The sequence below is a fragment of the Nipponia nippon genome, unplaced genomic scaffold, assembly GCF_047370975.1.
Source record: "Nipponia nippon isolate SJK-2023a ecotype South Korea unplaced genomic scaffold, ASM4737097v1 scaffold_4, whole genome shotgun sequence".
Classification (NCBI taxonomy): domain Eukaryota; kingdom Metazoa; phylum Chordata; class Aves; order Pelecaniformes; family Threskiornithidae; genus Nipponia; species Nipponia nippon.
The window spans coordinates 27,150,411-27,166,710 of NW_028262358.1; the positions used below are offsets into that span (position 1 = coordinate 27,150,411).

Genomic DNA, 16,300 nt, shown 5'->3' on the forward strand with positions numbered 1-16,300 from the left:
AAATATTATGGGTAGTATTTCTTTAAAAAAAATGCTGAGGCTTTGATTCACAGTATTTGTCCCTACAGCAGCCCTTAAATACATGCTGACATAAATAATGAGCAAAGAGAATAGCTGTGTATATATTTCTGAATACATCGAGAGAGATGAGAGATGTGTTTAATTTGAAGTATGACAACACAGTGAGATAAATACTTTTAAAATAAACTGAACTTACAAGAATCATAGTACTGGAAAAAAACAACTTGAATCTTTCCATCAAACAAAAGAGTTCTAATCTGAGTAAGAGACAATATCTAACCTAGTTCGAAGGAGTCTTTCCTACTTGTTGCTGAAATGAGTTTGCTAAAACCTCTTCATTTTTTTCATGTTGCCACCTCAGCAGTGTCTTTGAAGAGAGGTTTTTCATAGTCTAAAAATAAGTGTTGTGAACGGAGTATGAATCATGCTGAAAGGGACAAATCCCAATCATTTTTTCACTGATTTTTCTCATTCTGAAGTTGATGGCCCAACTTAGTGCAAAAAGAGATCTCTTCATCCTTTGTGTTAGTTTGTCTGCATTGCATATCTGGTGAGCTATTTATTTTCTTATTTTTCTTATCCCTTTATTTTAGATTGACAGATGGAATCAACAGTAGCTGAAGTTAAATTTTTTGCATTATCCTTGTAGTCTTTGGTTTTCTTTTTTCCTGCATTTCTGTTGCATGCTTATTTTGAACTTAGTCCAGTCTTCAGTGAAAAAATTCACATGGGCATGGGTAGATTTTTATTTCTAACCCGTGGGCTGTCAATGAGGAGGTTACTACCTATGATTTTGTCTGTCTAGCCCTGCCTCAGAATCAAGCTGCTCTTTATACAGGGTTAGGTGATTTGCAAACTGTACGAGGTAAGCTAAAGAGTGAGATTTTTTTTAGCCACCTTAGTGCCTCTTAGTAAAGCATGAAGCGGAGATACCACAGGAGGGAAATACCTCTAGTACAGATTGCAACAGAATTAGCACTTGTCTGTTTTTGCACAGTGAAGAGCAGACTGGGAGTGTTTGCATGTGGCTTGTGTTCCTCTTTAGTATTTCTCAGTGCAAAGTCATTCTAAATAGAGAAAATCTTTTCAAAATAAAAAGGCGACGACAGTAATTCTCCATCTCTGCACACAGCTAAGAATAACTACACAAAGGAGAAACTACCAGGTCCAAAGATAGTGTTGAGGATTTGAAATGTGAAAGGGCTTGATTAGGGAACAGGTCCCCAGCAGCTACGGGGTGGGGGGGGATTGTAGTGTGAGGGTGCATTTGTGTTTTGTTGGGTTTTTTTGGTTTGGTTCCCCCCCCCCTTCTTTCTTTCTTTTCTTTTTTAATAGATGGCTCGGTAATAAGAATTTCTTTGGTGAGAAGTTCTTTGCTTTTGGCATCTCTGTGCTCTTGTTGCCACATGTCTCTGCTGTTGATGCATGATTGATGCTGTTAACATTCACAAAAAGTTCCAAAAACAAAGATTACCTGGACACTGAAGAAAAGGAAAGTGTACAGCAGTCTGGTGCTTGCAGCTGCCAGCAAGATAGATTGTCTCACAGCTGGTGCCTGGTAAACCTATTAAAATCTTCCAGGGTGTCAAAATGTGTGTAACAGTAGAATTCATCCCTCAGGCTCTGGGTATGGAGACAAGTTTGTGGCACACAATGGCACCAGTAAAATATCTCAGACTAATCATATCACTGGGCTATGAGCTCTTGCCTGAAAAGGTGGCCATCTACCAGAAAGTACATCTGATGTCTGCCTGTAGAGAAACAAAGAGTTCATGTCCTTTTTCTGGACTCGGAAGTAATGAGGAGGCTTGTCACAGGTTAAACCTTTGGAGGAACATTTCCTATTGCTTGGACAAGAATTGATACCAAATAACTCATATGGAAATTCAGCTCACAAAGTGAAATTGAAGCAGTGGATGGCAGTTTGCAGAGAGGGTCTGCCATGGCAATGCAGGCTGGCAGACTGGGAGGCGTTTATTTTACTTAAAGTAGTGATCTTGGGGACCTGCAAAAGCAGCTATGTACTGGAAATGCAGGTGGGTTTTTTATTTTTTTATTATTTTTTTTCCTTTGTGCAGTGGATTTTTATAATAGGAACCCAGAGAGTTTTCCTTGCTTTTCCTGCTCCCTTCTCTCATGTGAAATAGTATATCTCTTCAATAGGAAAAATCCTAAGTAGTATCTTGCATCAAATTCCATCTCATTGCACTAATGTAAGCAAAGCGCTTCAGATGTAATTTTTACCTTATCTCAACAATGGTTTCATTTCAATAACATTAAGTTATTTTGTTTTATATTAACAAAAATTGACTTCAGTTGTTCGGCAAACCTCATTAATGAAAGCATAAGATAGACTTGCATTTGTGGTTTTAGTCTTAACACATTTTAATGTGCAGAATTGTTCTAATAACTGGGTGCATGTTTATGTCTAATCAGTAAATGTTAAAGGAACGGAAAATAGAAGTGTAGATAGGAAAATGCTTATGGTAGAGGTAGAATATAGGCTTTTATCCACAATATTAAAACTAACCTGGCAAGCTTGTACATGTGTCATTTTACTCATGGGAATAGTCCAATTGAAGTCTGCAGGCTGTATGCTCACATAACAAATAATGATACTCTTGAGGTCTTAATGGATTTTCCAGGTATTGGTTTTAGTGCCATCTGTTCTTTCTGCATTAAATTATTTTTTCTGCATTACTTCTCCATTTTTTCCTATCTTCTCCTCTGTCTTCTTTAATATTTTCTTTTTCTTCTGTTATACTTACTATTCCCGGTGTTCTTCATATAATTTCCTTTATTCAAAGAATTTGGGTCTAGAGGACATTAATGAAGTAAGGGTCACTAACCAGCTAAACCAAGTTTAAGGAAAGAGAACTGAAGAAAGTTTCGTTTCTTTTTTTTTTTTTTTTTTTTGACTTCTGTAACCTAATAATCTTCTTCATTGGAGAAGATGTTCTGAGCATTGTAGAGGAGTGTTTTTCAGTTGTGGTGATAAGTGTCCTTATTCTTTTTCCACATGCTTCTTACAGTTTTGGATATGTTTTGTGCATTTGTGTGCTTTTTTTAGAAGAGTGTGGGCAAATTCTCCTGGGCGGTACTCTGTTCTCCATGGTGCTTCTCAAACAGAATTGCAGTGTTGGAAGAGTTAAATGGTGCCACCAACTTTTTCAAATAAAACCTGCTTGTTGTTTCTAACACTTGAGTAGCTCTTTCATCACTGTTTGCTAGAATATATCAAATTGTTTCGGATTACTATAGTTAAAATTTTTATTTCCTCTGCTTGGATATAGCTCATTGGCAATTGATTGAGGAAGTAGATGGTGCCTCTGGGAAAGTACAGCAAAATAGTAAGATGGTAGGGAGGGAGGAGGAAAAGAGCTGTGTGGTTTGAATAAGCAATTGGCTGTCCCATGCCAAAGAAGTCTTCAGTTTCCCCGGGTAGTAGGTTTTAAAATGCCTGCCCAAAGAGCCAAGTGTCAGAGCAGGGGCACGGCTGCCCTAGACTCTTAAGAGCATAACACCTGAAAAACTAGTTTTATGTCTCTAGGAGGATCAGTTATAGTTAGAAATGTATGCATTGACAGGTTAAGTTGCCAGCTATAAAAATTTTGTAGGAAATCTCTAAATAAATATTTAATTATTCTTAACATTGTAATTAATTTATCTACCCATTAGGAGAGATTCACTTGCATCTCAAGATGTTTATGCATTAGCTATACATTCACAAACTGTTACGTATTAACATGCCTCTATTCAGATAGTTCTTTTCTTTTTAATAGGAGATGACAAATAATGTATGTTTAATAGCCAGTTGTCAGTTGAGATTTGTGAAATTGGGTTTCAATAAAAAAAGTATAAAAAGCATTGATTTTTTTCTTTTAGCTAGATATAACTGTTATAAGAATAATAAAGTTTGTCAAAACTTAGTTTTGTCTTAAAATTGGATTATTAAACAAGATGAAGTATAACCCGTAGGTAGTGAACTGAGTTAGTTTTCCTGATTAATGTTAGTTGTTATTTGAGAACTAGTATCTTGCCCTGATCTGTAACATTTGTTCATGTGATAAAAGAAGAGGACATTTTTTCTGCTTAAGAAGTCTCAATCAGAATTTTACTCTTACTATGTGAAGTAGTTGAATAAAACAAAACACTGAAGAAAATTTTCCGCTACCCTTCAGAATACGGTACTCTTTTTGAAAAGAGTTTTAGTGCTCCCAAGCTATTTCTTTGCCAGCATCTTCCATGAGCTGAGGGACTTGACATTCTTTGAAATGGCTTTGGTACAATTTATTGTAACATCTTGAAGTAAGTTTAGGATTTGTCATAATTTCTAGTTAAGTTTTGATGTCTTTATTTTAGGAAGGAAGTGCAGATAAAATCTTATGTTCTGCTACACTTAGAACTATTTCTGTCTGTTTTTCTGCGGCTCACCTGTGTGGGTTCTCTGGTGACTAATGGTGTGGTTGAACACACACTGTATGCTTCTTCAGTAAGAGTACTAAATTGGGTTTCTGTCCTTCAAGCCATCAGTTTTATTTGCACAAAACCCCTAGGCATGTAATAAATTTGAAATACAGAAATCTTTGTCAAGTTTTGCTAAGAATGAGGTATTTTAAGGTTATTGAAGGACTTGGATATTGTATGCCTTATTGTTAATAAAAAAAAAAAAAGGCAAGCTTAAAGAAAAACAGTATAAGTAAATCCTTTTTTTTGTGACATGTAATTTGTTGAGCTTTTTATTTTAAGTCTGCTTGAATGAACTGTCCCAAGAAGTTATTTTAATGTAGCTGTAGCTACTTACTTTAAATTGAAATTACCTGAAGAAGAGAAAGAAAGGTTTGGGTTTTGTTTGGAAGAAAGGCAGTTTACCTGTCAGGATATCAGCAAATACAAAGATATTAAGCAAAATGTTGTTCCAGTTGACACAAGTAATAACATAATAAACTATATTTTAACATAAAAAACTGTAACTTTGGGGTTTGGGAAAAAGAAGTGAATTACAAACTGATCCTCAGCTCTAGTACCTTATATGTACGTTTGGAAAGAAAAGCTATCATGTTATCACAGGACACACATTTTCAAAACTTACCACTGTCTCTTACAGTTTGGCTTCAATTTTTCCCCAGTTAGCTAATCAAGGCTGATAAAGAGTTGGATGTAGATTCTTGGTTTATTGTGGTCTGTTTTTTCTAATCCTACTTATCTTTCATTCACACACTTGTATACTTGACAGATATTAATGAAATGCTTCTTTTGAACTCAACAGATACTATTCTATGAAAATTAACAGAACAGAGATGAATCCATTATCCATAAAAGGCATTTTTTACCACTTTGATCTCTGACAATTTGGCTTTAATCCTGGTCACCACACACTGGCTTTCATTTTATGTTCAGTTTATGTCTGGCTTTTGTTCCAAACTAACAGATAAAGCTGAGTGCTATTCAGTCTGAAAAATTTCAGACTGTTTATACTAGCAGGTGACGTGTGACACGATATTGGCAGAGATGTGCAATCCAAGTGCTGGGAGAACTCAGCTGTTTTAGTCTATTGATCTGGAATTTGTGTTCTCCTGTGCTGCTTTGTTATTTCCCAGGTCTCTGAAGCAAAGTTGCTTGACTTCTATGAAGGGCTATCTCTGCAGTGAAGAACATTATAACGTTATTAATTTTTGACATCTCTTGACTATAGAGATGCCCTGGTTAGAAATCATGAAGAGAGCTGCGTGGTTTGGGACTGGTGTGTCAGCTTCCCTGGGCTTCTGACCCAGCTGGGAAGATCCTGGTTGTGTGTCTCTGACCCCGTGGGCAGCCAGGCTTCCCTGCTCTGCTGCCTGGGATGTGCACAGGGCTTAAACTTGCCCTTCCTTCTCATGGCTTAAAATTTAAATGCCTTTTTCTTAAAAAAAAAAAAAAAATAGTTGCAGATGAATTTAATTTTTAATTTTTTTTTCCCTTTAAAACTAAGTATTCTAAAGGTCACTTCTGAATATCTAGTTAAAATAGAATATATAGAGAGGTTGGAAGGGGGCTTGTTTCTTAGGGGTGTTGCGTTTGGGGGTTTTTGTTTGTTTGTTTTTCATTGTTTTTGTTGGTTTTTACGTTTTGCTGCACATTGAGTGTGGCACACTCAACTATGACTGACCAAGATTTTATTCTGGAGTGTAAGAAAGCCTGATATATTTTTGACACTTCAAAAAATCTGTCAATGCAGTTTTTCCTAGATCTTGATGTTTTGGTCACTTTTTCAAGAAATGAATGATTCAAGAGATCTGGGTATAATTGTTGGTCATTTTACAAAAATTATTTTTACTTTGATTCAAAAATCTTCATCTCAAGCTTACTTTTGCCTGCCACTTGTTGAAATTAGGAAGTGCTCTGCAGATCTACCATCAACATCCACTTTACTGAAAAACAAACCTAAAACCACTGACTTCTAAACACAAGGAAAAAATTTTTCACAATGAGAGTGGTGAAACACTGGAATGGGTTGCCCAGAGAGGTGGTAGGTGTCCCATCCTCGGAAACATTCAAGGCCAGGCTGGATGGGGCTCTGAGCAATCTGATCTAGTTGAAGATGTCCCTGCCGGTTGCAGGGGGGATGGACTAGATGACCTTTAAAGGTCCCTTCCATCCCAAAGCATTCTATGATTCTATGAAAAACTTCTGTACAGATCCTTTTTTTTTTTTTTTTTTATTATTGCATTCATCATTGCGTGGACTAGAGCACATTCCTATCATGAGTATACATTGATATATGGTTTTATTTGTTGTCAGTTTTGTCCTTGGGTGTAAGCAAGTACTAACGCTTTTCGTACTTAGTAGGGGGAATTCTTCTAGATACCATCAGTGAACAGAATAGCAATGTGCTCCTTGCTTGAGAAAACAGAGCAATTTTTTCCCCCCGTCTTAAGTTCCTGTACCCTGTCTGTAGTACTGCTGTTCTCTATGCCTTCTGCTGAACGCTTTTCCCACCGTACTGAGAATTATCGCTATTATGTCTCCTTATTCACGTTTCTGGGAAGCTGCGCTAGTGCTGCTTGGAGAGGCATAGATCTGTTACGATGAGCAGACGGAGATGTTAAGGTCACATGCAGTTCACGAGTGAATCATAGGCCTTGATATTATGCATCTCCACAAAGAAGATGATTTACTTTGTCACTGAAAATAAAAGAAGCTAATTTATAGGCTTCTAATGCTAAAAGTGCTTTTTAAGCTCATGCGCTTTTGTTCTTGCATCTGAGTTGCACAGGGGGGTAAAAATCTCTTGAGCTTTAGAGGTTTTGTACAGTATATTAACTTGTAAAATAAAATCTGTATTCCAAATGTGTATGTGGCAAATAAAATGGTCTCTAAGAAGTACCAGTTGGAAGGAATCATGCTAAGTTGATTTATGCAGAATTTAGGAAGAACAACAATGATCTCTGCAGTGTTTCTACATTTAAGTGTGTCTTTACTTTCTTCAGATTTCCTTTATTCTCATTTCTGCCTGGGATATTCTTCATGCTCCTTTTGGCTTTCTTGATCTGAATTTCAGATGTGGTCACATGCTGCTTGGTGCGTTTGAAGCAGTATATGGTTAGCGCAGGTCAGCCCATTTCTGCCTTCATCCAAATAGTTCTGAAATCTAATATCCCCTTGATGGGTATCTCTCGTACATAAAGTGCTTGTTTAAAATAAGTATTAATTTGCCTCGCGGCCTGCCTGATAGAACTGCGATGTGGCAAATGGACCATATGCTGGTATTGTTCAAATGACGCATTGATGTGAGTTTGCCTTCAGTGCACAGAGCAGTCGATTCTCCCCGACTGCTCTTTTACTCCTCACTTTTATCTTCAATGTATGGCCTCATGCCTTATCTATCTCACACTATTCCAAGCCTGCCACGAACACAGACCTGTTATTTTCCTGTCAACCGTGTCATTCGTGTTCTGTTGCTGAAGTCAGAGTGGCTGGACATCACGACCCTATGAGATGCAGTAACAACTTGCTGTTTGTGAAATGTGAATGTGGCATGGAGACGGGGTCAAAAGCGACACTGATTTTTGGATGCTTAATGTGAGAGTAGCCCGGGGATTTTTCCAGGGCATATAAGGCTTCAGAGGGGAAAAGCACAAGTTTAGCACCTGGGGGGAGGAGGGAGCAAAACGCTTTTCTGAATAAAACCTTAGAAATAAAACAGGCATGCAGAAGAGGAGAGACACACAATTAGTGGGAATGGGTGAAATGTCACATTTGAGTAAAATGCCTTGTATTTCACTGATGGTCTGTGGCAGAGGCAGGTCTGGGAGCCGATTGCCAGGCTAGCATTCAGCTCTTTAAATAGAAGAGCCTTTGCTCCCCCCGTCTTCCTTGCAGTCCCCTCCCACATTCACTGCATAGTTTCAAACTTCTGCAATGAGTGAAGTGGGCATCTGACAGACAGCAGCCTTCTTCACATATACAGTCATGATTCATCCCCGGAGGGAATCTGTAATGTTCACTGGATGTGGCAGATGTTCTATGGAGTAAACTATATCAGAAACTTAATAACTGTACCATAGTGCATATACTCAAAGGTCGATACCTTTTTAAGATGGAAGGGGCAGCTGAAAACAAGCTGAAAAACTTGGTTTTTGAATCCTTAGAATCACAACCCTTAAATAACTTAATAATTCTTTCAGTATAGAGAGGGCTTCTGTCTGCAACTTCTTTGATCTTTAGGAAAAAAAAAAAAAAAAACAAATTGAAAGCAAGAAACCTCATGTGGTATTATCTGAGCTGTGATGGTTTTGAACAACAGAGTTGAAATAATCAGATCTGCTGTCCCACAGCTGTTGGAGCTGCCAGCTTCCCAAGGCTAGCTGTAATCTGTGATTCTCCCTGTGGATCACAACTGGAAAGAGATGTGGCATGTCGCTGATTTAAAGTATTTGCTGGCAGCATGGCAATAGAGAAGCTGACCCCTATCAGAGCATATTCTTGCCGTAGCGTGCCAGGTCTCCCATCTCCAGCTGCCTAGGTTAAGGCTTTCATGAATGTATGCCACTGGATATAGGCTAGATGGTTGTCCTGAATGCCGGGGCTGCTGCACTGTGATACCAGGTCCACATGTGAGAGCTTTTGGTTTTTCAGGTGGATCTTTGGATACAGCTGTAAAACCTTGTGTTCTTCAATACTTTTTTTTCTAGGTCAGCCAAGCCTCCGAGAAGCTATCTCGATGTCCTGTATAACTAACGGGAGTACAGGAAGCAGGAAAACAAGCCACAGTTCCTCTGTTTCTGTTGCCAGAAAAGAAACTCTTTCATCTGCTGCAAAAAGGTACTGACTTGTTATTAAAATTGAAATTATATTAAAAAAAAAAAAATGAGCAAGAGTTTGATTTTTGCCTCTGCATGACCCTCAGCAAAGCTTCCTGAAGTATAGTAAGGCACAAATAAACTTTGGAGATGTACCATGTTGTTGGGCTGCTTACAGCAGGGTTCTAAAAAGACTTCATAAATAGAGAATATTTCTATAGTGTATAGTCCAAAATACATTCTCACTAAGGAAATTAAAGGACAAAACTGACTCCATTGTCTGGAGTGTAAATAGTAGGCAATAGCAAAATAGCTATGAAACAATAATGAATTGTATAAGATAAAAGTTTACATTTTTGTGTAGAAGATTTTAACCCAAAATATGGCTACTTAGTCTTTATGAAGAGTATCTGTATCAGATCTCAAATGTGTAGAAATAACACTGAGTATTTGTAAGTTAAATGAGCTATGCACCAAACAATAGCTTTTTTTTTTTTTCCTCCATGTAATGGCTTCAGCTGCATACGGTAAATAAAGTGTTTGTATAACTACTTTGTTCTGTGGGTCTGTTAGATAAGTGATTACATGGCTTCTTCAATCAATAGGTTTTGCACCTATTCCTATTTGTTGGGAAGAACAGGCTGCCAGATACAGCCACAGGACAGAGAATAATATATAACTGTGGTAAATTATGTGAACAAATTCTTGGCCTCTGTAGAGTACTCTGGTAACACCAGTGGCTGGTTTATCTTCTAGCATGGATGTAAATACTGTGCTATACAACAAGACAGGGAAATGATCTACTTCAGGGAATAAAAATGCTGTATGCAAATATAAACTGTATGAGAACAAACCAGAAAAAGCTTTAGTGCCTTTTGGAATTTAGAAAGCAAGGGTAATGCACTGCTCTTCTCCATTGTGTAGCATGGCATATCTTTCTTTTTATTGAATCCTTAAGTTTGCTTTTCAACAATAAGTCAGAAAGTGATCACTGTAAGTCTCTATCTGCTAGTGTGACAGGCACTGGGACAAAAGACATTCCTGCAAGAAGGTATTTCTTAGTTAGCACTTTTCCATTAATCTTACCCGTGTGGCTCTTGGCACTTTGATGAGAGCCAGTCCAGTTCCCGTGGTGTTCAGCTTGCATTTGCGCTGAATCACCTTCTTGATTCGTTGGCTGCTCAACACTTGACTACAGAAGAAGAGCAGAGTGGAGTGACCGGCATCCCTTTCATCTGAGTTAAGGTCTTTAAAAGGAGACCTGGATAGGCCAGAAGAGGAAAGCCTTAATATGCAGAGGGCAGCTCTCCCCACGCACCCAAATAACTGTCCAGGGGAGCTTTTGCTGCTTCCAATGCATCTGAAGGTACGTGACTCCCTTCTTCAAGGCTTGTTTTTAGGAAGGCTTAAGACCCCTCTTTAGTTACCTTTTCAGCAGTTCCTTTCACTCTCCTGTCTTTCTACACTCTTTCATGGAATTTGTTTGGTATTTAGAATAAAATAGACTTGCCCTTTTGTAAAATTACCAGCTCAAGAAAGGTGAAAGAAAATGTCAAATCTCAGGCTTTGTGGTTGTGTTTTTTTAACAACAGCAAAACTGTTCAGTACCAAATAGTGTTCCTAGTAGGAGACATAAGTGAATGTCAATAGTAGTCCCATTTCCTTAAAGCTAGGGTAAACGTGTCTGTTTCTAGCATTCATGTTGCAGTTGAAAAGAAGGGAGGCCAAGGAGAGTATCAGCTGGTCATGGGATGCTTCAACCCCAACTTGCCCAGGCTTTTCTTCAGGCTGGGGGTTGAACTGGTGCAGCAGGTGGACATGGTCATCTGTTGATGTGGAATTACACTTTAGTTACCAAGCAGCCCCCATAACCTGCCTATAGCTTTTCATGTTCTAAATATATGTAGCCATACATCCAGTCACAAATAACAGAAGGCCTACTTGTGTCCAATCTGTTATTGTTGAAGTTTACTGTCTGTATTTTGTGCAGTCTTAATATTATACATTTCTGGGGCTCTGGCCTCTGTAGACCTGCCATCTCTGAGAATTTCTTCTGTTTCATTTCCTGGGCTGTTCAATCCTTGTTCTACCAACTTGAACACTGAGATCATGGAGATGAGCTGATGTCTCAGTAGCTGCACAGCAGCAGTACATCTCATTTCAACAAAGGTTTGCTAAAATATCAGCTGTCGCTAAAACCAGAGACCAGGAATGTACCATGAACAACAGGTAGATGATGTCCCACTGACAGACATGAAGTCACGTACATGTTGGGAAAATTTCAGCCCTGTAGTCTGGAACTATCTTGTGATAGAGGTGTTGAAACGCTTTGGAACAACAAACATGCCATGTACCTTGTATTATTACTAGAGTTGGAAACAGGTTTGTACTTTGTACTGCAGATGACTGTCACAAAGACCTGCTTAATCATTTTCCTTAGGACTAAACATTCTTTTGAAAACTGTTTCTGGTAAGAATAGTCTTCATGTCTCAGAATTACCACCCTCCCCAGTAGCTGCCAATGTGTTCTGGTCCAAAGGATGAAACGTTGTGTTAAGTGAAATTAGAGAATCTGCAAAATTAGCAGATAGCAATAGATCTCAACTACTCACATATAGACTGAAGAAATGCCTCATCAAGTTGGGGTTTGGAAAGAAGTTTTGGACACATTAAATAACTGCTTCCAAGAACAACTAGTCTTTAGAAACCCACAAGAAAAGGTGCTGTTCTTGATTTGGTTTCAGTTGTTGCACAAGACCTAGTTCAAATGGTATTAGTGGGAACACTGCTCTGTAATAGCAGTCATAATACAATTAATCTGAAGATTTTAGCAGGAGAGCGCAAAACAAATAAATTCTGCACAAAGATATTCGATACCAAGACTGCCACATATCTACATAATTTACTTTTACATTAAAATGGCAGTCAAAAAAAGCAGCCCACTCGCAACATGATGGCAGATAAAAGCACTGTGTTGGAACCTTGTGCTGCAACTCAGAGAAACCAGAGTGGTTCATTGACTCTCATGGCCCAACAGAGAAGTTAAGGAATGAACCTAATGGCAAAGGTGTGAAACATGTCGTCCACAGCTGACAAGCTTGGTGAAGCCATTGACTAGATTTCCATGCTGAACCTGTTGTTTCTAGGAGATGGATCAGATGAGCTAAATGAGTTTGGGTAAGCACACAGAAAATATGAGACCGAATTGGTAAATTAGATAATACGCTGTTGTCAGCAGCTGGCATTCACCTGAGCATGCTGGAGGAATGCAGAGGTGAACTGGAGGATTGCTGGTGTGTCATTGTAAACAGGATATTATAAAAAGTATGGGGAAAGGGACCTCACTGATGAGCTGTTTTATGCCACCATCAGAGACAGAACATGGTGCCAAGTGAGCCATTGTTCTGACCAAGTAGGACCATTCTTTGTAGACTTGCAAGCTGGAGTTATGGAAGCCATTACGTTTGTGTATTCTTTCTCCTCCTGCATCCCTCATCGCTTTTACTATTATGAGGCTGTATTTTGAAATCCCCAAGTAGAGGGAAAGGGAGAATTGGAAGCATGTCTTCCTGAAAGATGATTTCTTTAAAAAAAAAAAAAAAAAAAGTCTTTAAGTCTGTCCTGGTAGATGGACTTCGTTATGAGAAATCCTGCGTTTATGGGAGAATGAATGCAGAGGTCTGTGAGTGTACCTGTTGGAGTAGGAACAGAGAGACTCTTGTTTTCTTTAGTGACAAGAGATTCTGAGAATTTATTTCACTATACTGCATTTCTTGCCACAGACTGCAAAAAGATTAAGATTGCATAGTGTGCTTTTGCATCCAGCAATCTAAGTCTTCTGATTAAAAAAAAAAAAATTTTTTTTATGCTTCTAGTTAATTAAGGACTTCTGGCTATAAATTATTAAACAAAACTCCACAGCTCTTCAAGCTTTGTTCTCTATGATCACATATATGCCCCTCAAGAAATATGAAAGCTCTTTCTTTTGTTTTCATCTGTTTTTCTGAAAAGAAAATATAACTTTGATGGATTATATTGACAGTTTTAACAAGTTAATATGGTTTACAGAAGAAATCCCGAGTGATCCTTACAAATGTATTTTGGGTTTTATATTATTTTTCATGTTTTGACCTGTTCTTCAATGCTTCTTTGGAAGCATTTAGAAAAGTTGAACTCATACAAACATTGAGGGCTTTGTCATGGTGGTAAATGATAGACTTCAATCGAAATAACAAATGAAACAAAAAGAGGGTCCTATGAATTTTATATTAAAATTGGGGGCCCATTTTTATTCATTTATTTTGAATATTGTTTTACTGTTTTTCATTCTTTTGTGGGGAAAGGTAAATGGAAACACAAATAATTAAGACTATACAAGGGTTTGGGGAATTGGTGTGAGGGAATAGAAATCTGGATTCTCCCCTTCAGAAAGATACTATTTCCTTTTTACATTGCAGGTTACTTTGAACCTAAGAGAAAAATCTTTCTTTTTCCTTCTTAGCCAGTGTTTATATCTTGCTTTGTTTGTTCACTGAGAAATTTATCTTGGAAGATGTTTTTTTCTAATCTTAAAAAAAAAAAAATTGGCCATGTACTACAGAATAATCTTCTCTTTCAGGTCCTGCTATTGTTTGTGTGATTCAATATATTGCAAACCCTGCTATTTTATAAAAAGCCTTTTAATTAATCTTTCTGTTTACTTAGTGGACCTTTGGTTAGGTTCTTAATGAATTTAAGGGTGTTAATGACATGTATTTAAAGCTGTTTCAAATGTTAACCTAATAAATACACAACCATGAAAATAAAGATGTATTCTTAGCTGTCGTTTACTGAAGTCATTGAAGAAGTGTCAAGGAAGTCTGATGTTAGTCAACTACAGATCAAAACAGCGATGAGTTTTCAGGGATGTTTTCCTTTGAATTCTGGTGCAGCCAGGGAGAGCCAAGGGACCAGCAACAGCATTTCACTCTCTTGGTGACAGCGCAAAGATAAGCGGTACCATGCACGTCCAGAAATACAGAGAGAGAGGTATAGTTTCATGGTGGGCTTAAGCTATCGGAGATAGTGCAAGTCACACTCCTGCCTTTCATTTGCACTGAGCCTTGGCTGGCAGCACGGTAAGGTAGTCAGTGAGCTGAACAAGAGGGTGATTTTTTTTCTTTTTTTTTTTGAATGACGGCAGACTTGTGGTGCATCAACTTGTGTTAGCTTTAAATACTGTAGAAGGACCCACAAACGAAGGACATACTCAAATCAAAGTTGTATTAATTTTAAAATCAGAGCAAACTTAGTACAACTACACAGTAAAAATAAGTAAATAATCTTCTGTGCCTCCCTCATCTTTTTTATTTTTGGAGCTTGTGAATAAATCTTATTTTAGCAAAATGCTAACCTGAAGACAGTGAGTAAATAATCAAAGTGTTCTTTTGGTGATTATGTATGGTAGAGTTGTTACGTGCTTCTCCCATCTTTTCACAGAGGGCATTTTCTCCCACCTTTTTAATTTATTTGCTTGTTCTCTTTTTTTTTTTTTTTCCCCCCTATGTTATACTTTATTTTACAGCGGTACAGAAAAAAAGAAGGAAAAACCTCCAGGACAGAAAGAAAAAAAAGAGGAATCTCATTCTAATGATCAAAGTCCACAAACTCAAGCATCACCTTCTCCCCAGCCCTCCTCACAGACTCTCCAAACACACAGGCAAACTCAAGAAAGCAAGAGTTCTGCTCCAGCTAAAAGGTTTTCACAGTACCACAGTACAGAACTAGAAAATGATTGTAATGATACTGAGTTCATATTTGACAACAAGTCATGTGAAATAGTTCCAATCTCATGATCAAGTTAATAAATGTTTGGTATTTTTTTGTGCTAGAGAAGATGCATTCAACATGCATTGCAACAGAGCAAGTATGTAAAAATGCGATTTTTCTTTGAGTAAATTTTTAAGATGACAAAGATTTTTTTCTTCTCTGTGATTGAAAACCTAATATGGTAAATTACCTCTAATCAGTCATTATTCTAAAATACTTAACGATGACTCTGACTTGATCCTGCTCAAAGTACACTCTATAGGTTTTGTCTGGCATAGCTGAATTGTGGAGTGTATTTTGCACGTGGCCATTTACTACATCTCGTAACAGCATTTGCTAAATACTAGTATCATTGCAACTTTTCCTTTGGGAGTTTTTCTTCTCAGATTATTCTATAAAGTGACTGCAGTTTGGATTTTTTTTGCAGCCCTTCCCTTTTCAATTCCTGCTATGTTGCAGGATGGTTCACTTCACTGTTTATTCTGATTCTTTACATGAGTGAAGTTCTGGTTTTACACCCAAATCATACAACTGCTTGACTTGAGTGAACACAGAAGTTTATTTAGAATTGCCTCTAAGTTCCCATTCATTTTAGTGGGAATTAAGCACAGAAAAAATGGTAGTCTTTTTTTTTTAAGTCAAGGAAATGGATTTTAAGATTTGGGTGATTATTTCTGAGTTTCAAAACTATGCAGATCACTCAGTGTGGTTTCTTTTTCCTTTTTTTTGATTCATTGTCACCTTATTGTTTTGCAAGGTATGAAATTTTCTTTTACTGTTTGGCATTTAGGAGACTGAAACAAGCTCTTAAATAAATGAAATTTAGTCTTCTGAAATTTACTGTAGTTCACAAGATTATGTTGTCTTGCATTGCTCAAATTCACAGCTCTAATAAATATTTAAACTTTCACTTGACTGATGCATGTTATAACACTCCATAAAGGCTCTGTCTCCGTGTCTTGCACAAACTCTAAGTTGTCTGAAGCTGAACTTGCGGCCTGTTGTTCTCCTGCCTGGTATCTCACTGTAAAGATGTTTGCCTGAAGTCTCGCTTACTAATCTTTTGCAGTGTGGGGAAAAAAATAAATGCCTTTTTTAGTCGCCTAAAGGTTTAACTTGATTTGATTAACTTGTTTGTCGCAGGACCTTTCAGCCTCTTGAGGTGCTGTGGGAGGAGCTTGCCATTTCTA

General features: G+C 37.7%; 1 protein-coding gene across 6 annotated transcripts in view; it reads left to right on the forward strand.

Moving 5' to 3' along the window:
* EML4 (EMAP like 4) overlaps positions 1–16,300 on the forward strand; it is a 167,695-nt gene that overhangs the window by 96,018 nt on the left and 55,377 nt on the right. For 4 of the 6 annotated variants that reach the window (XM_087774918.1, XM_087774919.1, XM_087774915.1 and 1 more), the window contains exons 3-4: positions 9,195–9,324; positions 14,866–15,039. In XM_087774918.1, coding sequence (XP_087631044.1) covers positions 9,195–9,324; positions 14,866–15,039 — 304 coding nt within the window. The remainder of the gene's footprint in view (positions 1–9,194; positions 9,325–14,865; positions 15,040–16,300) is intronic. The other 2 variants (XM_087774920.1, XM_087774921.1) reach the window with 1 other exon arrangement.